Genomic DNA, 23,566 nt, shown 5'->3' with positions numbered 1-23,566 from the left:
AAAAACATCTTTTACAGCTGTTTGGTGGAGATGCTACAGCTGCCTCCATGACTCAGATCAGGCTTTGGAAACATGGCACAGCAGTTGCCATAGCATCAATATTCTGTTTATATTGTGAAAATGTCCACAGATTCAGCCAAGTTATGAGCTTCTACAGATCTGCCCACACAGACCGATTGGAAATTCTGACTCCTTAGCAGATAATAAGAAGCAAACTCCACCCATTAAACCCATTGGGCCAGCTGAAGCGTGCATGCCACGTCCTTCTGAATTGCAAGTCTATTCCCTGGCGGAGCTTCTCTAGCCTTTCAGCCTGTGCGCAGCCACCAGGCCCACTGCCTAGGAATGAAAGCAGTAAATTTTCTCCCTCCTGTGCTTTTTATTGCCTCCGTCTGTTATCCTTCCTCTCCTCAGTCACGATTAGAAAGGAATATTGCAAATTACCACAGTGGAATGAAGATCAGGCAGAAAAGTTTGGGGATGATTGGATAAAGCAGCTCGACTACAAAGTGCACAGCAGAAGCTGGGCCACAAAACAAAGAACAATAAATGGCTGCAGACTGTCCCGTGCATCCAAGGGTCTTGGTCTTGCCCGTGACTCAGGCAATCAGTGTGTTTCTAGGTACAGTTTTCCAACAGTTTTGAAGTTTCATTTCCCACCATGGGATGACATTGTATTGCAGCTGAAGAAAAACTCACCAAAACTGACCCAACATTCTGGAATTCCTCCTTACTTAGCAGTTGGGTAGTTTTTAACTATTAGATGTTCATCCACTGAAGCCATTTCATTAGCTGTACCATGAAGCCAATACTCTAGAAACCCATAGTAGGAAATGAGGCTGCCATCTCTAAGATCCTCTCTCATTTACAGCAGGAATTGAAAGACTACTTGAGTGCATGAGGAAAGAAAAAAATGTGGTCTGAAGGTTAAAAAATGTCATCTTCAAGTATTGGAGCCTGCTCACCTTTGACTACAGCCTCTGATGATGGCTGAAAAGATCACCCTGAACTTCTCACTGCTGAAGTCCAACTGTCTGGCCCTTATTTTTTGAAAATACAGATTTTTTGAGGTCACAGAATCTGATTTATGGAAGGGATGAGAATTCAGAACTGCAGGAGTCGTCAGCTACACATCTGCTTTCTTTACAAGAAGTGCAAATTCTGAAATGTACCAGGTTTAAGGCGTTTCGAATTTATAAAATTAGTGATCACTTTTGCCTTGCATTTCACCTTTTTTTTTTAGTCTCTGTGTTAAATAGCAAAAGTACATTAAACAGTGATTAATCAAAGGATAATAAACTACCTCTTATGGTAGCACTATAGAGAGGTACTTGAGGAAGTCAATAATCATGCATTCAATGCTGGACAGAATGGTGTGCAGCAAGTAACTCAGTGGCATACACTGAGCAATTCAGATAAAAAGAAACATTTCATAAAGCTCCTATTCAGTGGTGTCTATTGTACATGTTAAAGGCACAGACATCTCATAGAAAAAAGTAGCTGTGCAGTCATGTAATTTAATATCCCTGTCAGGATGTGGATGAACAATCGGAAAAATAACCAGAATTAAGATTGCCTACGTATTTTCTGTTTTCTCTACACTTGACTTTACAACCTTTACACTCTCGTAACAAAGCATTTGATATACTGGCTTATCAAAAACCATTTTTCCACTTTTGAGTATTTCCATATCAGGGATTTGTAAACACCTTTTTTTGTATTAAAGTCCTACTGATATTTAAAAAAATCAAGAACTTTAAAAAGTCACTGAACTTCATATTCAAAAATGCTAGTTCGCTATACATCTCTAGTAACTCGGAATACTGAGCCTGCCCTTCAAAAATACATGAAAATCCTATCATTTCTCACATAAGGGTATAAGACCACATTCAGTGACCCATTTAGGAGGGTATGGGGGTAGAGGCCAGGAATCTGAAACTATCCACTTTAAAATGTCTCCCTTCTTTAACTTGAATCAATTAAGGAAATGGTTTGCCATTAAACCATGGTTCTCCCACACACCATTTAAATACACACTTGACTCCCATTGAAATGGTCAGTTCAACTTAAATTAGATTGAACTGTGCATAAACAAAAGGCTACTGGAGAGCACAAAACTCCCATAGCACCCTCTACTGATAAAGAGGGAATGGGATTAACATTCATACAGAGCAATCGCACAGAACAGGCAAAGTAACAGAGAAAAGTGAAAATGGGTTTTCATTGCAGTTCAGAATTTAAGCTGCTGATTTATAAAGGGACCCTTTCAAGACATTTACACTCAAAGGCCCAATCCTGTAGTCCTTACTCTGGCAAAATTCCAGCTGAAGTCAATGGGAATATTGCCTGTGTAAGGACTATTCAAAATTAGCCAAACTGTCTGAATATCATTCAATCAGCTCTAATCACTGCATTGAGGAAAAAGGCCGTAATTTTGGCATTTTTTGTCACTTTAAATTCTTCAACAAATACTTGCATTATTCTCTGTAAATCATCTTGCCAAGCAGTATTTGTCAAATAATTGGACAATTTTTTTCCATCAACCATTGAATAAATTATGAATAACAAGCACTGATTTAACCATGTGACTCCCATCAGTCAATTCTTAAGTTTCCTATGAAGGGCTTAACTGGGGGTTTTATTGGTGGCTTAAACATTAGAGAAAATCTCATTCAACAAGAACTACTCAGCTACCTTTCCACCAGTATTGACAGCATAAAGGCCAAACCTAAATTGTGATCTACTTTTTTAATTGTATGGACTACCATAAATGTTAGCATTTTTTTTAATTCCCCCAGAATGTCTGATTTTATTCATTCTTCCAAATCTGAAGTATAACTTTTAGAAAAACAAACAAATAAAAACCAAAGCTCTACTTAGGAGAGATGATGCATGTAAAGAGACTTCACAATGTTTGTTAGATTAATAGATATATTTGGAATAAATACTTATTTTCTTTCAGACGCATAAGCCTCACATAGGCACAATAACTACCACATTATTAGCAACAGTATTTGTCTCCTATAGAACAGATCTTTTACAGGTTCTTCCACCTTTAATGTAAACTCTAATTAGAAATATCAGGGTCATTAGGAAATCTTAAAAGGAGGGTAAAGATGCATCTTAACTCTCTTTTAATAAGAAATTAAATAGACTTTTAAAAAAAGGTATTAAAAATAGAAATTTTAAAATTCTGTTAAAAATTAATAGGGGCGAAAATGAATTTAAAATTGGAAATACTAGGGCATCAGAGTGTATCAATAGCCCAGCGACAGGACTCAGAATTATTAAGTGAATTTCTTTTAGAAGAAGAAACAATCCCTTTAAAAGATCTATTATTGTGCAATACAGTGCTAGGAAAAAAAGTTTGGGTTTATTTGAACTTGTATAGCAGTCGTAACTACTATTACTAGAAACAAATTATTTTGGTTACTAATGTTCTCACCTGAAATAGTTCTTCAGTAACACCTATCACCTCAAAATGGCTTTTACCTTGTCAAGCTGGATACACACACAAAGTGATGACAGCCATAAACAATGCCAAGCAAATGCATAGCCGGGGTCTAAGGTATCCCCCTCTTCCTCTCCTCTCTGAGCTGAGCACATTGGCTCCTTGAACAACTTTGCACTGAAGAGAAACCAAAGAAGTAATGATAGCAATGACGCGAGGAGGCAAGGACAAATGGGAAGATGAGCAAGAAAGAGTGTGACAAGATCTTGTAAAGCAGTGGTGATTGGGAAACAAATTGAAATCTTACAGGAAATAATGAATTATTGGAGGAATTACTATTCTATGCAGTAGCTTGCCCTACAGAAGCAACATGGATTCCCTCTTTCTCCCCCGTCTGAATATATCTATATGCACATTTTATTTTATCTTATTAACTCTCATTAACTTTGGATTTCCTTCTCATTAATTCACCTTCCATTTCAGGTAGTATCAGGAAGAGCAATTAGCTGCATCAAGCACATCTTCACTATGCAAATTATTTAGCTGATAATTGTGTTTAAGTGGTTTAACACCAATTTATTACATCTTTTCAGTTGCTTACATCCTTGCCAAACTCCAGTCGTTCTCTGTGCCAGTTTTCTCACTCAGGGAGAAAATTTTATGGAAAGTTTCTGTAAAAGCCTTCTGCATGAGTGGAAAACCTGTTTTGTCTACATTCAAAACCTTATGCCTTTCATGCATATTGTTGGTGTGGCAGTTGCAGAAAAGTGTAAAATTTGGCCAAGTCCTACTTATGCCCTAGGGAGTCTTGTCAGAGTTGGCAGATTTAAAGCCTCTGTCTACTGTTGACATCTTCCATCCTTCCAGAGCTCTGAAATTCAAACCACATTGACCATACGTTAATCCCAGCAGGTGACCATTCTCTGTTTTTGTTCTAAAAGCGTAAGCAGGACTTTTTCTGCAACCAGGGAATCCAGTGCAAGGAGCAAAGGGATTGAGATCAGAAAAGCCACAGTTTTTACTCTTACACGGCAGCCTAAGATCTGTGGATACACACCTAGGTGACACAATCCAGGCAGTTTAACAGCACAGCCAAAGTCCCCCTTAAGCTCAATGTGGGCCAAGCACCTCAGTGCTAACTGTTTTCCAGAAAGGCTTTACGGCTCCCAGTAAGCTGTTTGCTGCAGAGACTTAGAGGCAGGAGGAGAGTTCCCCACCTTAAAGCTAATTTGGCCATGATGGCAGAGGAGCAGGCACATCTTGACAGCAGTATGGGCATTGGAGCTGCCTCCTATGCTCTCACTGCTCCCCTTTTAGCTGTGTGGTGCACCAGGCAGGATAGTTAAAAACAACCTCCCTGATGCCAACGGAATATTGAATAAGAGCTAGGAGAAGGTAGGAGAAAGGGCTAGACTGGAGCATCTTGTGATAAGACAGGAGAAATCTGCACTCTACAGGGAAAAAGATAAATAAACCAAGAAGCAACTTTGTATCGACTATAAAAACTGATCCTAACCAACACTCGGAAAAGAATGCATCTCTGAAGACTCACATAGTATGAATACTGGCACTTCCTAACCTTCGCAGCCTTGCTTTTGTAATTATGTTGGTCTTTTACTGCAGGTCTCTGCTATAATCGCCCTGGTTTTTCATATTAAAAAGACATCGGGGTAGACTCTCTGTTGGTGTAAATTGGCACAGCGCCATTGATCCTAGTGGAACCGTGCCAATTTTCATCAGCTGCAAATCTGGACCATTCTTGTTAATTTACTTGTAAAGAAGCTCCCCACATGCCTCTAATCATTTCTATTTTCCCCCTTGACCCTTCCTGTGTTTGAGGTTGGGTTTTTATCCTAGAAATGTAGTGATAAAAAGCTTTATTTTGTTTCATCAGCAAATTGGGATGTCATTAGTCACCACTTCCACCCTCTCCTCCAAACGCAGATTCACAATGGGGTGCAGCACGAAAAGCTCTGCAACAGTCCTGTCCCAGGCTGCTATGCCTCCACGTCTGGCACAGTGAAGGAAGGGAAGCACGTAGCACAGCTTCACAGTGTCTCAGGTAGTAAGACCAGCTTGCTGCCCTGCCTCGCAACAAGAGGTGGCATGTGTTTTGTCTCGATGGCAGTTTAAATGCATCTAGAAGGATCCTTGGACATTCCCCTGACTGATTTTTCCGATGAAATCTTTTGCTTTCTATGACGAACCTGTCTTTTCCCCACACTGGCTTTATTTGTGTCATCTCAATTACTAAGTTCTTTCTTTATGATTGGTACTACCTACTGCCTAAAAACCTCATGTGCTTGTAATTCCAACCTTCTCAAATAAATTATTGACCTTTAAAATATACACTATAAGGCTGGAGCAGCAAGACATATTGTTGCAACGGTCACAGTTATTTTCCCTTAGAATTATATTCCATCCAGGTTCTTTACAGTTTTTTATCTTTAACAGCTTTACCAATTAAGTTTTCTGACAGCAAAGAAAGGTTTGACATTCTAATTCCTGGAATCATTCTCAAAACCATTTCCCCAAAAAAAGTTTGGTATGAAGCTTCGGTTTTCCTCTATTGCATCACATTTTGCTGATTAATTACCTAAGTTTTAATAGGAATTCACTTAGCAATTCTTTAGCTCCTTCAGATTCCTTGGATGAATGCCACGTGTTCTGACTTTCACTGTCCTTTAATCCCATGGGTTGCTGCAAACTCTTTATATACATCACTGCTTTTGGCAACACTTGCTGTTTGTAAATAGGAAAGGCTGAGGCAGGTAGTTTCTTTCGATCTGCTCACAATCTGTCTGCTCTGCTGAAGTTCTAAACAACCAAAATGCTTCATTTCCACACAAGCTTTTTGCCTTTTCAGTTTGTTCCCTTTGTGCACTGGGGAGACCTCATGCATTTCCAGCACATTATCACTATAACTACAAACATTCTTCAGGTTTCTTCTAGCTATTGTATACCACATTTTGACATGACATTGAATCATGTCCTGTACCTCTACTCACACTCTCATTAAAATCCCATTGGGGAAGAAAACAGTCTTTGCTTTGTGCTCTTTGCTATCATGCTTAGCCTATTCAAAGCAGTATTTAGCCCAAATACTCTCTGATGGTCCCATACACTCTTCACTTTTCTTGCCTAAAAAACCCCTATGGGGTTTATAGAACAGACTTCCACTTCCACATCCCGATCTCTCTTTCCTCTATGGTATAGAGAAACGAATTATTGTACTTCATTGATTTTTTTCATGAGCACCATATTTCACAAGTGATAAATTATACCTATATTACCTTGATGTCAGACATTAAGCCCTACCAGGAGTTTTCTTTAAGCTCCTTACATGAGTATTTGCATATTTTATTTTATTCAAGTGTTACTCTTTTAGTGGTATCTTTTCACCTTTGCTGCACCACGGCTGCAGTTTTTTATTGAATCTCGTATTCTTAGATATTTTGCAAAGATGAGCAGTCTGAACAGCACATAAGAAACAGGACATTTTCCTCTGAAAATACCAAGCAAAATTATGGGAAAAACACTCTTTCTTGTAAAGAATGTTTTTTGCTGCATTCACTTATGTTCTATTGGGAAGCATACAATACTAAGCATGAATAATAAATAGTTTGCTTTGCATAAGTTGCTGATGAAACAAAGAACAGAATACTACATTGTTCAGGTATCTCAGTTTTTTGAAGTTGAAAATCTGTGTAATGCACAGGGTGGAAAACAGACAAGAAAATATTCCAGGCCAAGCCAAATGTCTCAAGTGTGTCTGACAAACCCAATTTATTCAGATTAGCAACAAAAATTGAGGGATGACTTGATGACATTGTTAATGTATCTTTTCAAGGAGAAAATACCAGTTAATAAAGAGCTCTTCAGCCTAGCTGAGAAAGGCATAAAAAGAGCAAATGGCTAGAAGCTGATGCCAGACAAATTCAAATGAGATATAATAAAGAGTAGCAGCCATGATGATTAACCACTTCAGCAAACTACCTCCCCCAAGTTACGAAATTTTTAGATGAAAACTGAATGGCTTTCTGAAAGATATGATTTAAACAAATGGTTTCAGTTCTAAACTTTGCTAACTGCATAAAATCCCTCACGCAGCCTTAGAAGGCCAGGTTGAACGATCACATTGTGCCCCAAACCTGAGAGTTTTAACACGTGGCGAGACATAACTTTCAGAATCACACAACCATTGAGAACAACTGCTTGTTTGTTGTAATTGTCTTTTTTGTGTTCTCTTAAAGTGGTAATTTTGTGAAACAGATTTCTAACCTTCTGTCTTGTTACACAAAAGGTTAATTTCCCTACGGACGGATCAAGTAAAAAGCAGGTGAAAGTTGCATTTAAAAAAACACTCCTGTTTCAAATAGCATTTCACATAAAGAGAGAGAGAGAGAGAGGGAGAAAGAGACACAAACCCAGCGCTGGAAGTATTAAAAGCATGCTCTGAAAACCTCTGTGATGACAGTTGGAAGAAAGCAGCTTTTATGTGCTACTGAGCCTACATCTACAATGTCTTTTAAATGCAACTGTTTACCTAGAAAATACAAGCAAAGGCCAGAATCTGGACTAGAAGAGGCACCTTTTGATTGCAGACACTGAACTGAATCCTTAACTAATAAATTGTTCCACACCTTTGTCTGAAACCAGAAAAGCAAAGGTCTGCATTTTCTCACAAGAATGCACAAGCCCCCTCAAAAGCAATATGGTTTTCTACATCTAAGTCTCTGTATTTGTTGACTTAAAGAGTTTGTATGAATGACAATGCACATCACTGGTTTGTTACTTCTGTCATCTGTGCTACTGAGTGTACCTTGGCTCAGATCAAAGTTGAAAGCTTCTTAAAAGATACACAAACCACAATGTGACAAATAGCATGCTTTGTTTGACACAGCAAACAAGAAATTACTTTCATCAACCCAGGAAAAGAATCCTGTGTTTTCAGTGCTAATTCTGAAGACTGCAGTGATGGAACCAGAGCTTTACTTCATCCTTAAGGAATGAGGACCTCTCCAAAGACAAACAGAGGGGAAGAAACAATATCAGCGCATTAAATGCCGACAATGGTATGAATTCGAGGCTTGTGCTCTACACTACACATTTGTAGAACTGTGTGTGAACCCTCTACATAATTAAACGTATTTCTCACACAGTGGAAAATGTCTCTATTAAGCAAATATTCATCTAACGGGAAATTACAAATTAGAACATACGTAGCTCTTCACAGATACATCCAAAACTAAACATTCATACACCTACAGCATTATTCAACCTAGGACCATACGCAGTTAATGCACAGGCATCATAAATATTGCAAACCAGGTGTTTTGGGTTTATTCTTTTTACTTCGGAAATTACCTAAGTAATTTCCAAGGCATTCTTGCAAATAAAAGGTAAATCAGGTCTATAAGTCCACGCTAATGTGTGTAGTATTGGGGTAAAAAAATTTCACTATGACATATGCTCGATAAAAATTAATGGTTATGCATGAACTTTGGCTTGGAATCTAATTTCTTCTAAAAATGTACATATACAAATTTCCCCTTAAATTAAGCTTTTCCTCCCTGAGAAGGAAATGATATTTACTTAACAGCACAGACTTTGAATTCAACTATAAACCACTGACAGCCTTCTCAGGGACTTGAGCCTAAGAACATCTCTACTACCCTTACAAACTAAAACTCTGCAGCTTTCTTACTGAGCTGGAAGCACATGCCTGAAAGTTAGCAGAAACTTGCAGGAAATACAAACAGTAAACAAATAGCACAACACTGAAAAACACATAGTATATGTGTGTACACACACATATAAACAAATACACATATTTACTATTTATGTGAGCAAGTAGTAAACAAGGTAAAATGTCTTCAAACCTCTGACAAGAAAAAGCAGACACTGTTTTTATAATTAAGGATGTCTGACTCAGTTCTCTTTAAGAAACCTTTAAGTGGGCAACTACAAAGCTCTGTGACACAGTGCTCCTTGCTGAGTCAAAGGTATGGCTCACATGTGCAGATTTGCCAAAACCTGCCTTCTTCAGCCAGCAGAAGTATTTCAAGCTGGAATTCCTTGTTCACACATTCAGACTCACCTCTCATCATCTGTGACAGCAGCACATTAGATTCTTAGAAGAATTATTGGCTTGTACACTTCCAGCAGCATAAATGTCCTTATTTCCAGCAGTGGTTGGGGGAGGAAATCTGCATCTTTACATAAGCAAAGGTCCATACCCTGGAGCTTGGTTTGATGACAGCATCACAGCCCAACATCACTGTCAGAACACTACACAAGAATCCTTCCAGAGATAAGCGTATAAAATGTTTAGCACTAACTAACTGTTCTAGCTGTTTACGACACAAGCTTTACTTACTGTATCAAGGAACATTTTTATCACATTCTTTCAAAACAAACATTCAAACGCTGATCAATTCAAAGTAACCGCCGAAAAAGTACTATATTCCTTTCAAACACTTTACTATTTTTATTACACTCCTTTAACATGGCAAAGTGTGAAAACATAGTACATTATCATGTATAATGATAAACATAATACTCATCATTATCAGACCATATCATGGTACAAGGACCTGGTCCCAGTGACGTTCATTACAGCAGCTATACATCCTACAAAGTTTATTTCAAACCTTTGCCCTAGCATTGCTGTTGCTGTAGCAAATTTATTCAACTCACGCAATTTATGAGCTCTTCCTGAAAAGTTACTCTTCTGCCATTGATGGCAGCAGGCCACCTGCCTCTGCTAATTAGCAGTACCATGCTCAGTTGCAGCTCTACAGGAATAAAATGGGTCGGATTTTTGGCTAGTGCCTTGTGTTCTAGAACACCAGAAGTTGTTAAATCTGTGTCTTAACTCCTTCAAAAAGACTTGAAAGCCTATTACATCATATGATGCCTCAGGTGAGCGCTACCACCCTGCGGCTAAAATTCTCGTTTTTCCTAAATCTTCTTAAGCAGAATGCTGTAAAACTCAACCATTCTAGGCAGACCCATAATTTTAGCACTATTTAAACACACAATGAACACTTTACATTTACACATGTGGATAAAACCAGATATCATCAGTCACTTATTAGTCACCTTCAAAACAGGCAGCGTGTTCCTTCTGTTAATGTCCTTGGAGTGTTTAAAGCAACCTTTTGCATTTGAAGTGGAGACTCTTGGTAAAAGGTGGCACTTAATGAGAAATGGCAATTACTGAGACATGCTACTCCCCAGAAGACTGCAGGGTGAATTTTAATTCCTTCCTTGACCATGTATCAGCTAAGGCGAATACAGACATTTCAGTTTGGAAGCAGTAGGAAGTACAGTAAAGGTGAAAGCCAAAATAAAAGGCAACACTAACCTTCCCTGAGTTTCAATTAAGACCCAGCACCACTGGATTAAAGGCTTATTTTAATGAAAAGCCTTAATTAAGCATATATGTGTATAGGATCACATTAATGAGGTATGACAGAAATAGAAGAGACAGCAAACTTCATTGTAAAAGAAGGTTATTAACAACTTTAAGAAACTCAGCTGAGGGTTCCTTTAAAGAAACCAAAACACAGCAATGCAATACTGAAAAGACACAAGAATGCTGGACCAAGTTCAAGCATAAAACAACGAAGCTAAAATAGGTATGAGAGGGGTATTTTTCAGTATCTTTGTATTCAAAATGATGCATACTAATGATTTTTCTACATCTGAATGCGTTTTTGGAAATATTACAGAATTTACACTTTCATTTAAGTTTTAGACAGCAGAAAATCAAGTTTTCTACTATATTTACTAATTAAAAATCATTACAAAATTACAAAACTTCAAAGTTTATACTGTAAAATATCCCTTTGGGGTACAGTTGCCATGTTTGGTGCCAGGCTAACTTGCAAGTTTATTTTAAAAATCATTTTATCTTTTATTCCTGTCCTTAGAAAGAATTGGTGATTTAATGTCATTTTAAAGATAGCCACTTCAGTTGCTTTTTCCATCTTTCCCTACAGTACACAGAGGTATCCTCATTTGCAGATTTGACTTTAAAGTAATTACTTATAATTACAGAGAAGAAATGCATCCAGTGGATTAATCACTCCATTTATATGCTGCTTGAAGAATTACTCTCAGGGCAGCCTCTCTGCTTTTGCTTGGAAAATGTCAGTTCCACAAGAAAACAAATCTCTCAAGACAGCAGCAGCTGAGAAGGACTCTGACAACTATTTACATTCAAAAGATTAAAGAAGTGGTACACCTGGACCTGAGGCTGCATCTGTACCTGTCCTCCTCTCGGGAACTAAAGGGCCGCCAAGTGAGAATAACCAGGAAAATCTCCAAAGGAAGCTACACTCTTACTAGGGGCTAAAAGTACCTTTGCACAGTTCTGGATCTTAAGGAAACATATCAATGGTTATTAAAAACGAGGGCAGTGCTTCTAGCTCAGGAAGCCTTGCTCTGAAGCCTGGGAATTCCCTAAAGGAGCTGTCGCTGTATACTAACCCTGGTCTTACAGTGTTCTTGAACCATCTGCTTTTGCCATGAACAGAGATGGGACACTAGGTGACAGAGACCTTTGGTTTGATCCATATAGGTACCGCTCATCTGTTCTCTTCCTATAGAATTATTTACTTCTTTTCTTTATACAGAGTTGCCAAAAACAGAGGTCACCCAAAATAGCAGTAATGTAGCTTTCCTTAAAATTTAAAGCCACCAGGAGCAGCCACACGCTGGTAAAGAGCAGGGTTATAGGCAGTGGCTCCTGATTGCCACAGCCAGCATTGAAGGGTGTCTGACACCACAGCCCCCTCTCTATTAAACCCACACCAAAGGGTTTCCAGCTGCACCAATGAGGATGTGGAGATCACAGCAGAGCAGCTCCAGCCCCAAAGCAGTTGCTTACATCCTCCTTGCTCTATGTATCACAGGCTTCCTTGTCTACAACAAACTGATCTGGCAGAACAGTTCACTGAGGTTTATTGCTACAGCCATATTTTTGCCTCAGATCAGTTTAGAATTCATGATTACTGCCATTCATTTCAAAGCCATTCTGTGTACTTTATGAGCAGTGCACTGGAGGTGAGATGAGGCTGACAAGAGAAGGGCACAGTTGGTGCTTTATGGATCCAGAGTTAATTGCTGCACCTGGAGTACATGCTAAGCTGTCTCCCATGGTAGGCCAAGGAGAAAATGAGTGAGATTGTAGGTTTCTCTTCTGTTATTGATGAGGGTTGTTTCTGTTGAGAAATATTATTCAAGTTCTTTTACATGTCTGATTGTAGAACAACGGAGCATCATGATTTTTAGAAGGTACGATTTCATATCTTTTAAAATAAGGCAGAAGGTGGGGAAAAATGGAGGAATAGGTAGATAAGCCTATTCCCTGCATAAAAATTATATGTTCTTGTTTATATTCAGTGTTCTGGAAGGCAAGGTTAGCCTTTGGGATTGTTGTTAGTTATATTGAAGTAAAAATGTGTTCAGGCACGCTAAACTTTTATAGTCCATAATAAGTTAATTGCATATAATAATTATAAGCTCAGTAATTAAAAAATGCTGCTATTTTATTTTATATAAATGAGAAATCAAAGATTTCATTTTACTTTTTATAAGTTAAAACTAGGATGTGTCAAACATCAATCTTAAAATTCATATTATGGTAATTGTATATTAGGCTTCAAGTACGGCAGATGCATGTGTATAAAAGCTTTTCACAAGGCAATAACACTGGCTAAGAGCAGAGTTTCTTTTAATTTAGCATATTATATATGGTTTTTAATAATTTATAACAATAATTAGTCACATTTGTGTTTTTTTCCTTTTAGGGCCGCTCCTCCTAACAAAAGACAATAGCAGTTTCTGCAGTTGGTCTACAGGATCGCATAATACGCAGTCATCAGCTCCAGGACCTTTCATTAGCAGATCCTTTTAAGTCAAGGACAAGGAATAACAAGAACATTCACAAACCTGTGAACAAAGAAATGGTCAGAGAAGTAGTAGATGCAGGACTAAGAAAAAAGAGCACTGGCCACAAAACCAAGGAAGATGAAGACAAAGGAGTGTATGTTCTTGATCCCAGCCCTCCACAGCTAACGTTAGGTAAAAAATTATATTCTGATTTGTGAATTTTTGTTTTTATTTAAAATAAACTAAAATGAGAAAGCTACGCTTTCTGTTCAAGAAGATCATTTAATGCTAAACAGCATAAAATCTTGTTTCAAGATTTGTCTAAATTGAGCAGTTTAGGCCAGGTAAACAATGGAATTGCCCTTCAGTGGCCTGAACATGTCTTTTCATATCTGAAATGTATTAAAGAATATTACTCTTGTGACAATGAAGATAAAACTGAAAAAGCTAGTGCATCTTGATGGAAAATTCTTTAAGAGGTGAAAGCTTTTTACACTTGTTTTAATATGTTAGAGTGTCGTAACTTTCTTTACCTCATATTCTCAAGCAAACATTAGTGATTTTGAGATTGTGTTTATTTGGTGGAATGTTTTAGTATTGAGGGGGTTTTACATCTATTTGAAATGGTTTGGTTTATTCCTTATTCAGTAAAAAGACATTTAACTAGTGTTGCATTAAATATATTTTTTGTTAATATATACCCACCTTTACTCAAAGTTAAAAAGGTTTGTTTTTACAATGGTCCTGAGGCTAAACCCAGGAAGAATTAACACCTGTAGTTGAATACCTTTTTCAAATTTAGAAGCAAACATGCAACAAGATAAAAGTCACAGATGTGAGGGCTTGGAATGATGCCTGGTGAGAAAACTCACTTTTAAATAGCATTATAATAATACAGTTGTTCAGCAGCAACACACAATATTGCTTAAAAAACACAAAGCCAGGGAGCATCTTTACAGACCAGGAGCCCAAATGTGCTCCCCATCAATCAGTTTCAGCCCCATATTTCCCTTTTCTAAAGGTTTCTATAAGTATCTTTGCCACAAACATTTTGCGTCCATCTTTTTGTTTGTCTTTAGGCATTTCTTAAAGGACCTCACATCTTCACAGTTCGCAGTTTTAAGCATAATAAAACAATTATTAATGATGATGAAAGTTTATTTATTCTTTATCATGAAAATGCCCTTATAGGCCTCCCGGAAGATCGTGTTGCCTTTGCTAATAGTAACCGTCACAGTGGTCGCAGCTCTGAAGAGAACCATGTGAATCAATGAGGCTTCCTACAAGCACAAGCATCTGCCATTTGTAATGAGCTGAAGGTTAAGAGGGTAACTGAAGATAATACACAACAAGTGAGTGTAACAAGTGATAGGACAAAGGTGATTATTACTATGTTTACATGGTTATTGTTCTAAAGATGGGAGGCTTATTTCTTTGGTTTGTTTGGAAGAGGAATTTGAAAGAAAAGAGGATAGTGGGGGAGAAACAGCAGGTACTGAGGTTAACACAAATATAAATAATGAGTGATTATGGAAGCTAAAGACTGTGGTGAAACAACGCAGCCCAAGTGTAAGCATGTTCTCTGCCATTATAAGAAGTATTTTCTCTTTCAGTCATGGCATTGACTCATTGACTGAACTGTCGCCTATGGATGCTTGTGCAAGTGATTTGAAAGAATGTGCTGAAAGATTCTGTAAAATTGCAATTGTTTCTTGGTTTTGCTTATTAGTATTTTCACCTATGATTGCACCCTCTTTTAAAAGGGTTGTGTCAAGCTTTCTGTTCTTAGGAAGAATTGTGTGGTTTAAACTTTACAGCTGTGAAACAGCTTTGAAAATGTAATTTAATGTGACTTCTTCTTCCTGAGTTTGTGGGTAATCAAAATCTCACAGGCCACTATCATTAAATTTTTCTTAGTTTAGGACTTGAGTCCTAAAATCAAATAATAACAGTTTAATGATTAATGTGTGTGATCACTTTGCTAATGTTCATTTTAGGATAGATAACTGGGTTGTAAATGGGTGTGTCAGTAAAAGGATTGCGCTTGTAAAATTGATGCATAAAGATGAAAACTCTTGGATGTCTTGAGCTGTGATAAATGTAGGCTTTCATTGCTTGCATTTATTCAAAGTGCTGCTTTGAGAATATCTTTGTAGAGTCTTTTGCTTCAACCACATATCCCTTCTTGTGTGTCCTGCTGCCAGTTTTCCTTCATCAACTATGTTGTGTAAAAGCTTTCCTTCTAAACACCTGTATAACCTGTCCCTCACAAATATCCCATCTGGTTTATATTATTTAGAAGTTAGGTTTTGCTGCCAATCTCTTCCTATTTGGCAGCTTTAATCATCCATTTGTGAAAGTTTTAAATAAGCATTTTTTCTTACCCTGGGGGTATACAAAAGGCTTTCCACAAAGCCATCTCATTGTCTTCCTTAAAACAGTCTTTGACCACAGTGCTTGGAAGAAAATCAAGGCAAGGCACTTTTTATGTTGTGATACTGTCTTTCATGCTGTGACTGGTTTGCTATCTTGTTCCCTGTGTATCCAGATTTTCATAAAGACCATTGCTTGGTCTTTGTGTATATTGGACTACCAAATCGGGATCTTGTTCCCTTACTCATTCACTGATACCCCCAGGTATTACTGTCAGGCGAAACTTCATATATTATTTCACTGAAAGTTGTACCCTGTATTTTATAATTTGATTCTACTTTTGTAGCAAAAACACTGATTTGTGCAATATATGCTCTTCAAGAGTTAAATGGTTAAGAGGGAAAGGACTCCTGGTTAGGAAAACTTCCTTGTTACTCAGCTACCAGTTTCAGCAATGCATACATAAGCTTTAAGCAAAATACACATTCTGAAGTAGTTTTTAAACTTCAAAAATTTTGCAGGATCCTTTATATATTTCTTAAGCTCATACTACATTTTATCATCAAAAGTGCCAGATAAACGCATTTTACCACACCAAAATTGATAGACAATGCTATTTTATGTCAATACAGTATATATTTTATGTTCTGAAATTACAATGCTGTAAATACATATGTATGCACTTCACTGCTTGACATGGAATGGTTTGAATTCTAGCCCATAGCCTGCAGGCAGAGCTGTGAGTCCCTGCACGTGTGGAGGTGCTGCATTTATGTCTGGTATTGAGTTGTCCACGAACTATAAGTGTGTAACCCTGAGAAAATTCATACATGACCATGGATGTAATCTACAGCATTCATTGATTCGAATGGTCTATTGATATTTAGGCTTACAAGCACTGCTTACCTTTGACTTGGTACCTTTACAAGGGTAACAACAGCAACAAGGTGGGATCTATGTGAACCAAACCATATGTAGAAAAAGCACTTTCCACATTGTTCCAAAAGCAGAAACTGACCCAGCTTGAAATCTCAAAGCCATCCTGTTGTTGTAAGGTGTGGAATGAAATTGATTTCTGCTTGAAGGATGTCATGATCTCACAAGGAAGGAGGCAAAGGCAGATAGTTCAACTTAAGGGAAGAAAGTATTCTGTATAATTCCTTTAGTATGTCACAGAAGTTCTTTAAAAAGATCAAAAACAGTTTTGTGCAAATTTTAAATGATTAACGATATACATCTGTAGATGGATGAGCTCAGGAGCAGAATTTTTGTCTTGAAAATTAACAAGTCCTGTCCAAGAATAATGAGATACTTCAGCAAGGGGATCACCAAAACCCCAGTCTTTGATTTGTTGGGATTCCTTTTCTCTTGATGACCAACTGGTGTAATAGGTTTGGATACACAAGTGGTCTGATGAGGGTTTGAAATGTTATCCAGAACAAATATGTGCTACTTATTAATGTCTGGTTTATGCAAAGATTTTTGTATGAACTTAAGAGTTGATCCTTCCCATTTAGAACTAAAACTCTCAGCTAGGTGTCATCAACTTGTGTTCTAATTATTGCATGTCCCTTTCTTGTTTCAGCAAATACTACAGAGGCCTCATCATGGACTCATGTTATTGGGGCTTTACACATACCCTGGACACTCCTCTATTGGCTTTGGTCAGTCCACACAAGCTGCTTCCTCTGATCCTCAAAGATGACAAAGATCTATTCTTTGCTGTACCTCCTAGCATATTTTTTTTACTACTGAGATACTGACACTGGATTTATCTGCCATTTGTGTATTGTGTTTTCACTGGTTCCTTCGTTAAGAAGGCAGAGGTTTCCTAGAATCATAGAATGGTTCGGGTTGAGAAGGACCTTAAGACATCCTCCTTGACATCCTTGTAGGCCCTTTTCGATACTGGAAGGCTGCTATGAGGTCTCCAGGACATGCAGCAAGGCACCTCAGTTATCCAAGATCGACAAGTTCAGCTATCACAATGACACCGTCACCAATGTCTTGTGACCATCTCTTTGTTTCTTTATGATCCCTATTTCTCTTGCACTCATCACAGTCTCATTACACTTCAGGATTTTGCACCAGCAACAGTTTTTATTCTATCAATTTACTAATTTTTATTTCTATTTTAAGAACACAAAAATGCAGTGTTGAAGAAACCTTCACAAATTAAATCTGACAGATTTTGTATATACCACTGATTTGAAATTATTTTATCGTGCATTGTTACATTATCATTACATTAATAACCCCCATCTTAATGGCTGTGAAAAGGGATTAAAATAAATTCAAATTACTTGGCAAATAAAAGTTTACATTTAAAACAAATTCCTGTATAAATCCTGTATGTAAAAGGGTTCTGACAATTACTGAGTGGCTAATTAATAAGTACATCACCTGCCAGTGATTTGTCCGATAATAGATTTATATGAAGTATCTGTATAAAGTACTTTTAAGTGCATCATCAACGAATTTCGTATGAAGAAAATCCATTGTCTGCATTTGGGTTTTATTCAGCAATTTGTTGCTGTTATAGTCTACAGCTCAGAAATTAGGCCTGGCTGAGCCTCCTTCCTTGCCACTAACTGCTGAAAAATGGGTTAAAATAAAGCAGTGATCCATACAGCAGAGAGATTCCATACAGCCTTCTGCAATATGCAGGGAAGAATTAGCACTTCAACCTCAGGTACACGTATGACTGTATAATTGTGTGGACTATACAACTGTATTTTAAAGCTCTTCCTCCAGTGTTACTGCTAAAAATCATTAGCTGGAGAAAGAAAGGAAAGAAAGATTGTACTGTAAGACACCACCTGTCATTTTATAGCTGGACCCAGCTATCAACGGCCAACTCTGAAAGTATTCTGGACATGACATGGTAGAGAAAGGTTGGTAGTGTTCACCTCTGAAACTATGACAGTACAGGAGAAGGTAATCAGCCTTTTTATCTGTTCTTGCTTAGCAGGTATAGGCTATTTTCTGCTTCATTTAAACTCTTCTTAGATATGATCCCAGCCTTCATTCATCAGACTGGTAAATACCCACTAATTATACATCTTAAGATACATTTTGTTTTCTCACAAGTTCTGTTAATTGCAGTTTAGTTCAATAGCTATTTCTTTTTGGCAAATAGAAGTAGTTGTACTCTTAATACCAGTCAGTCACTTTCTCAGGTTATCTGAAGAAATGCCTGTATTTTACCTTGTTGGCTTTATTTGATGCATGCGTGTAGCATAAGCATAAAGACATCACACTTCATTAGATTCTCTCATCTGTCATCTTGAAAATATTAAGCCAAAGGGACAAGCGACTGACTGGAGTTCTGCTTCAGAGAGGTGATGATGGTAATTAGAAGAGTTATCCCAACTGCTTGCAAGTTTCTTTCCGCAGTGCATTTTAGGCTGTTTTTTTCTGCCTGTTGTCCCTTTTAATTTTTCCTGAAGACTTTTTACAGCCAAGTTTGTGATGTGAATCAAGGTCTTTTAATAACCTTAAATACAGAGCTTTTGTTTCCTTTAACATCAACATTAACTGAAGGTGTACAATTGTCCACAGACAGGTGGGATAGATCTGGCAAAAGACCATTCTGCCAGTTTCTGGCTACCCTGAAAGCCTAAAGCTTGACAAGAGAGAGCAAAAGACAGCACTCATTAAAAAGGTTACTTTAGATTTGGCACAAAAAGGGAAATGCCTCTGGAATTCTTTTTGTCCACAGTGTTTCGTTAGCTTTCCTCCCTCAAGGGAAAAAAAGCCACTGTATCTGAAAGCTTTCCCTTCAGCTGGCTGCTAGCCATTAATCCTTTTGTGTTTGCCAGCTCAATAGTGCATGCTACTTGTTCTGGTTTTCACTCCTTTCCCAGTTTTTCCTTCCTCTAAGAGCCAACTGCCTTTTTTGTCCAACTCTGTATCTTTTGTCAGGGTGGAGATCATCAGCATTTGGTGGGAATTTGGGTCGGATAAAGGTGAAGTTTTCTTGTAGCCTGTGAACATGCTTTCTCTTTTGTTTTTTGTGTTTTGGTTTGGGTTTTTTTGTACGTGTGAAACGCTGCATTTGATGTATATCGCTTCTTGAAATTTAACGTCTCTGTGGGGTAAAGGGGAAAAAATTAATCAGCTTTCATCTCAAGTACTTGGTTTATAATCTTCTCCAGCCAGTAGTAGTTGGCACTTCTTGCTTTCTGCACTCCGTGTGCTGTTAACACGAAATTCACATACTGGTTTAAGATGTAATTTGTTAAGTAATTTCTATAGAAGACTACTTTTATCTTCATTGGAAAGACTGCAGTAGTAACAGATAGAAACTGATGACCTTTCAGGCAGTCAGTAATCTTCTCGACAGCATTTCTTACTTTTCAGCTGTTAGAATGGTTTAAAGTCAGGGTTGGTTGGTTTTTTTCCTTTGAAAAACAGGTGCTGCTTTCATGTTCCCATGTATTCCATAAAGTGAGTACACTTCTGTATAACCATTCGAGCACATAATACACGACTATTTAAATAAAACTACGTAAGTCAATTAAACTACTTAAATACAATCATCCTAAAAAGCAACTTTGATTCCATATTTTCATGGTAAGAAATATCATGTAAGGCTACTTTATGATGAAGCACTGTATTTCATGTTATCACCTTTTTTAAAACCATATGGGGAAACGCCGTTTGTGACTGAGCGATACATTCGTAAACTAAGCGGGAATAGTTTAATTCATGAAGTTTAATGCAAATATATGGAGATTTGCAATATTCTCATAACACTTTAATTATAAAAATACACCTCTTGCAGAGTGTTCATGGATTGATGGATGAACTCTTTCACATTCTGTAATCTATCCTGCTTGTATACATTGTGAGTGGTTGCACTTATTTTAACAGGCATGTCTGAAAGGCTTTGAAAAATTTACAGGTAAAAAGTCTTGTCCTTCTCTTGTGTAGGAAAGAGCAGTATCAGACCAGAGTAATACATGATGGGGCATGCTGTTAGGTAAGCCTTACTTCTTCTACAGGTGTTGTCACTGGACAGTATTTATTTTTAAATAATGTTCCAAAGGTTTTAAAGCTTTAATAAGAAACTAAAGAGAACAAACGTAGTGCAAAAGTTTAAAAACCAACAAAGTTTAAAGAAACAGTGCCTCCGAAAGATAGAAAATTAAGAAAGCAATTCTTTGAGAAAAAGGTACGTTGCATTTCCTTCTTTGCTCTGATTCAAGCAGCCTTAAATCAAAACTCTTGAATATCAGCTCTCTACCCTTTAATTTACTCCTTCATCTTCTTTACAATGTAGAAAGAAAATAATTTAAATACTTAATTTTAAGGTCTGACTTTTGCCTAGGTTTTTTGTGAGGCTCTGTATTTCCCTTCTCTTTCTGATAAATCACAGTAATCTCTTTCCCTATAGAATTATATGAAGGGGGTGTAGTAAGAGGAGAAACAAATAAATACATAAACAATCACAACTTCTTTTCACTGTCCTTTCACTGGACACTGAACTGGATATTTCCATTCCATAGCTTTGCCCCTCTCTAACTTCTCCTCAGGCATGAGTCGGACCATAATAAATTAACGTCCTGACCCCACACAAATGAAACCAAATCAGGTGCAAACATTTCGCAGTGACCCTGCTTGCCTTTTAGCACACAGCTGCTGCAGAATCCCTGTGCAACTCCGAAGTCCTTCTTTGCAAGTTCCAGTCTTCCCCCTGTTTAGTAACAACCAGCCCAGCTCAGCCCTTCAGTAACAAAAATGCTCTGACACATCCTCAGCAACTACCAAAGGGTCCCTCGGAGTGTGGGGAGTTGTCTTCCAGTCCAGATTACCAGACGGCCTGGTTAGCAGAGACTAACAAAGCCGCACAGGACGGCCATTGCAGTGTAGCTAGTGTGTGCAACTAGGAAAATACTCTTACCCAAGCTGCAAGCTAAGTCAGCAGTAGGTTTAGAACAATCCTTAAATCAGTTGTTTAGTTGTGGGCTTTTTTTCAAATCACTGCTTTAATTAAACGGAAGAGTGCTTGCACAAAAAGCCTTGTTACTGTCTGTCATTATTTCTCATGCTTACTTGGTTGTATTCTGTTGGAGGAGAGCTTTGGAGACAAAAGACTCTCTCTTGTTGTGGTTTGCAGTTACGTATGATAGTGAGATTGGTACCCTAGAGGTGATCTGGCAGACTGTTGCGAAAAAACCAGTACTGCTGGTGATGGTGGCAGGGAAGAGAAAGGAAATACTGTTCTCAGTCGTAACACTGAGACAGAATGCTGGTTGCTATGCTACCTTTGTAATCAATGCAGTCCTTCCCTGTAACAGAGAAAATGAATATGGAGGTAACTAATGAAAGCTAATGTTACACTTGAAAGTGCTCAAACACTTCAGTTTGGAAGAAGTGAATCCTTGGGTGGATTGTGACTGTCCTCAAGTAGCAGCATGAGAACCAATAATAGAAGCACTTAGATTTTTCTGCACACAAGACTGGGGAAGCAGCTGTACGTTTCTTTTCCAGGGAGGTGGTTAGTTTTCTGTGGGCTCCAGATACTGTGCTTAGCTATAAACAGGCCTCAGTAAGGAGGAGTTGAAGAAGGCTTCTAAATATACAGAAAGCTGTTAAAATTTCTCTCACCAAACCCACTGAACTTCAGCTGGCTACAGTAGCAGTCTGCCAAGCTACCTCAGCGGGGTACCTTTTAGGGCCCCCAGGTTAGATACCTGTCTTAGGGAGAAACAGCCTGATAGACTGCCCACATTTCATCATGCGATTATAGGTAGGTATTCATTTAACATAGTTTCCATATATAGCCCACAGCAGTAGGGAATCATTCTCATAGGTAAAGCTTCAGGATTTTCCAGGGAACAAAACGGGCACTACTTTTTCACCTTCTGTTAAAAATAAATGCATAAAGTCTTCTTATACGGATTAGCCAGGTTTAAATGAATTCAGTACCAATTGTGATTAAAGGCTATATACTATTTTTCTTATCGGCTTTGAAGTGGGAATTGCAGCTGAGATTTCCTGCTTTCGCTCTTACACTTTTAAGTGTTGGTTAATGAAAATATGAAGGAAATTTTCCACAGGGAGCTATCCATTTCCAGACGCTAAAAAGCTTTTCTAAACTAAATTTTGCCTCTCAAACCCGTTCTGTGCTTTTAAAATGTCACTTCCTAAACATTAGCATAACCAAATGGCATCGCCATTGAGGAAAAACCCCTGAATCTAATATTTAATAATCCTGCCTCCTCTGGAAAGATCACAAAGGTTAAATGTCAACTTTCATACGCTTAAATATCACAAAATAAAAAACAAAGCCTCAAGTATTAGTGCTATTAGGACATATTTTTGACTTGTTTCAGGGTGCTACAGTAGCCCTTATTACAGCTATCATTAAATTTTTTAATAATCTAGATCAAAGGAGATAAGAAAGGTCACTGAAACCAAAGTAGGCTCCTTTTTAGCCCTGCTATACACAGAAAGCAGGGTGTTGCTTCAGCATGTTAGGTAGTGAATTTCTTTGATCTTACCTATAAATGTCACTTCTGTATGTCATTTAATTGCGGTATAGTCTTTTATTGGCGCAATTAAATCTTCTCAAATGCATTACATTATCTCCGGCTTTGCTAAAAATCTCGCCATTGTTTAGGCAGCGAGGGGAGTCACTGTGAAATGATGCAGTTGACTTCAGTTTCTTCCTCCCCCTCCACATGATTTCTCCTAACGAATTTAATTTAAATCTCACCAAACAGTATAATGGTCCTGGAATTTGTTTAGTCGTTTGACTTCCTTTATCACAGGGAGAGGGTAAACATTCTGTTGCTAACCTGAAGTGGCTCCAAGCAGCAAAACTAGGAGGATATT

At 37.9% G+C, this 23,566-nt stretch overlaps 1 protein-coding gene across 1 annotated transcript; it reads left to right on the top strand.

The window, feature by feature from the left end:
* Positions 1-12,528: 12,528 nt before the first annotated feature.
* RNF32 (ring finger protein 32) lies at positions 12,529-20,708 on the top strand (the record flags this gene model as incomplete). Its single annotated transcript, XM_080609628.1, is given in 7 exon segments — positions 12,529-12,618; positions 13,291-13,543; positions 18,274-18,344; positions 18,348-18,416; positions 20,141-20,173; positions 20,600-20,650; positions 20,652-20,708. Coding segments are annotated over 7 exon segments (624 nt in total).
* Positions 20,709-23,566: the final 2,858 nt, after the last annotated feature.

The sequence above is a fragment of the Psittacula echo genome (assembly GCF_963264785.1).
Source record: "Psittacula echo genome assembly, chromosome: 2".
Classification (NCBI taxonomy): Eukaryota; Metazoa; Chordata; class Aves; order Psittaciformes; family Psittacidae; genus Psittacula; species Psittacula echo.
Note: the sequence above shows the minus strand (reverse complement) of the source record. Positions and strands in the feature narration are given on the sequence as shown.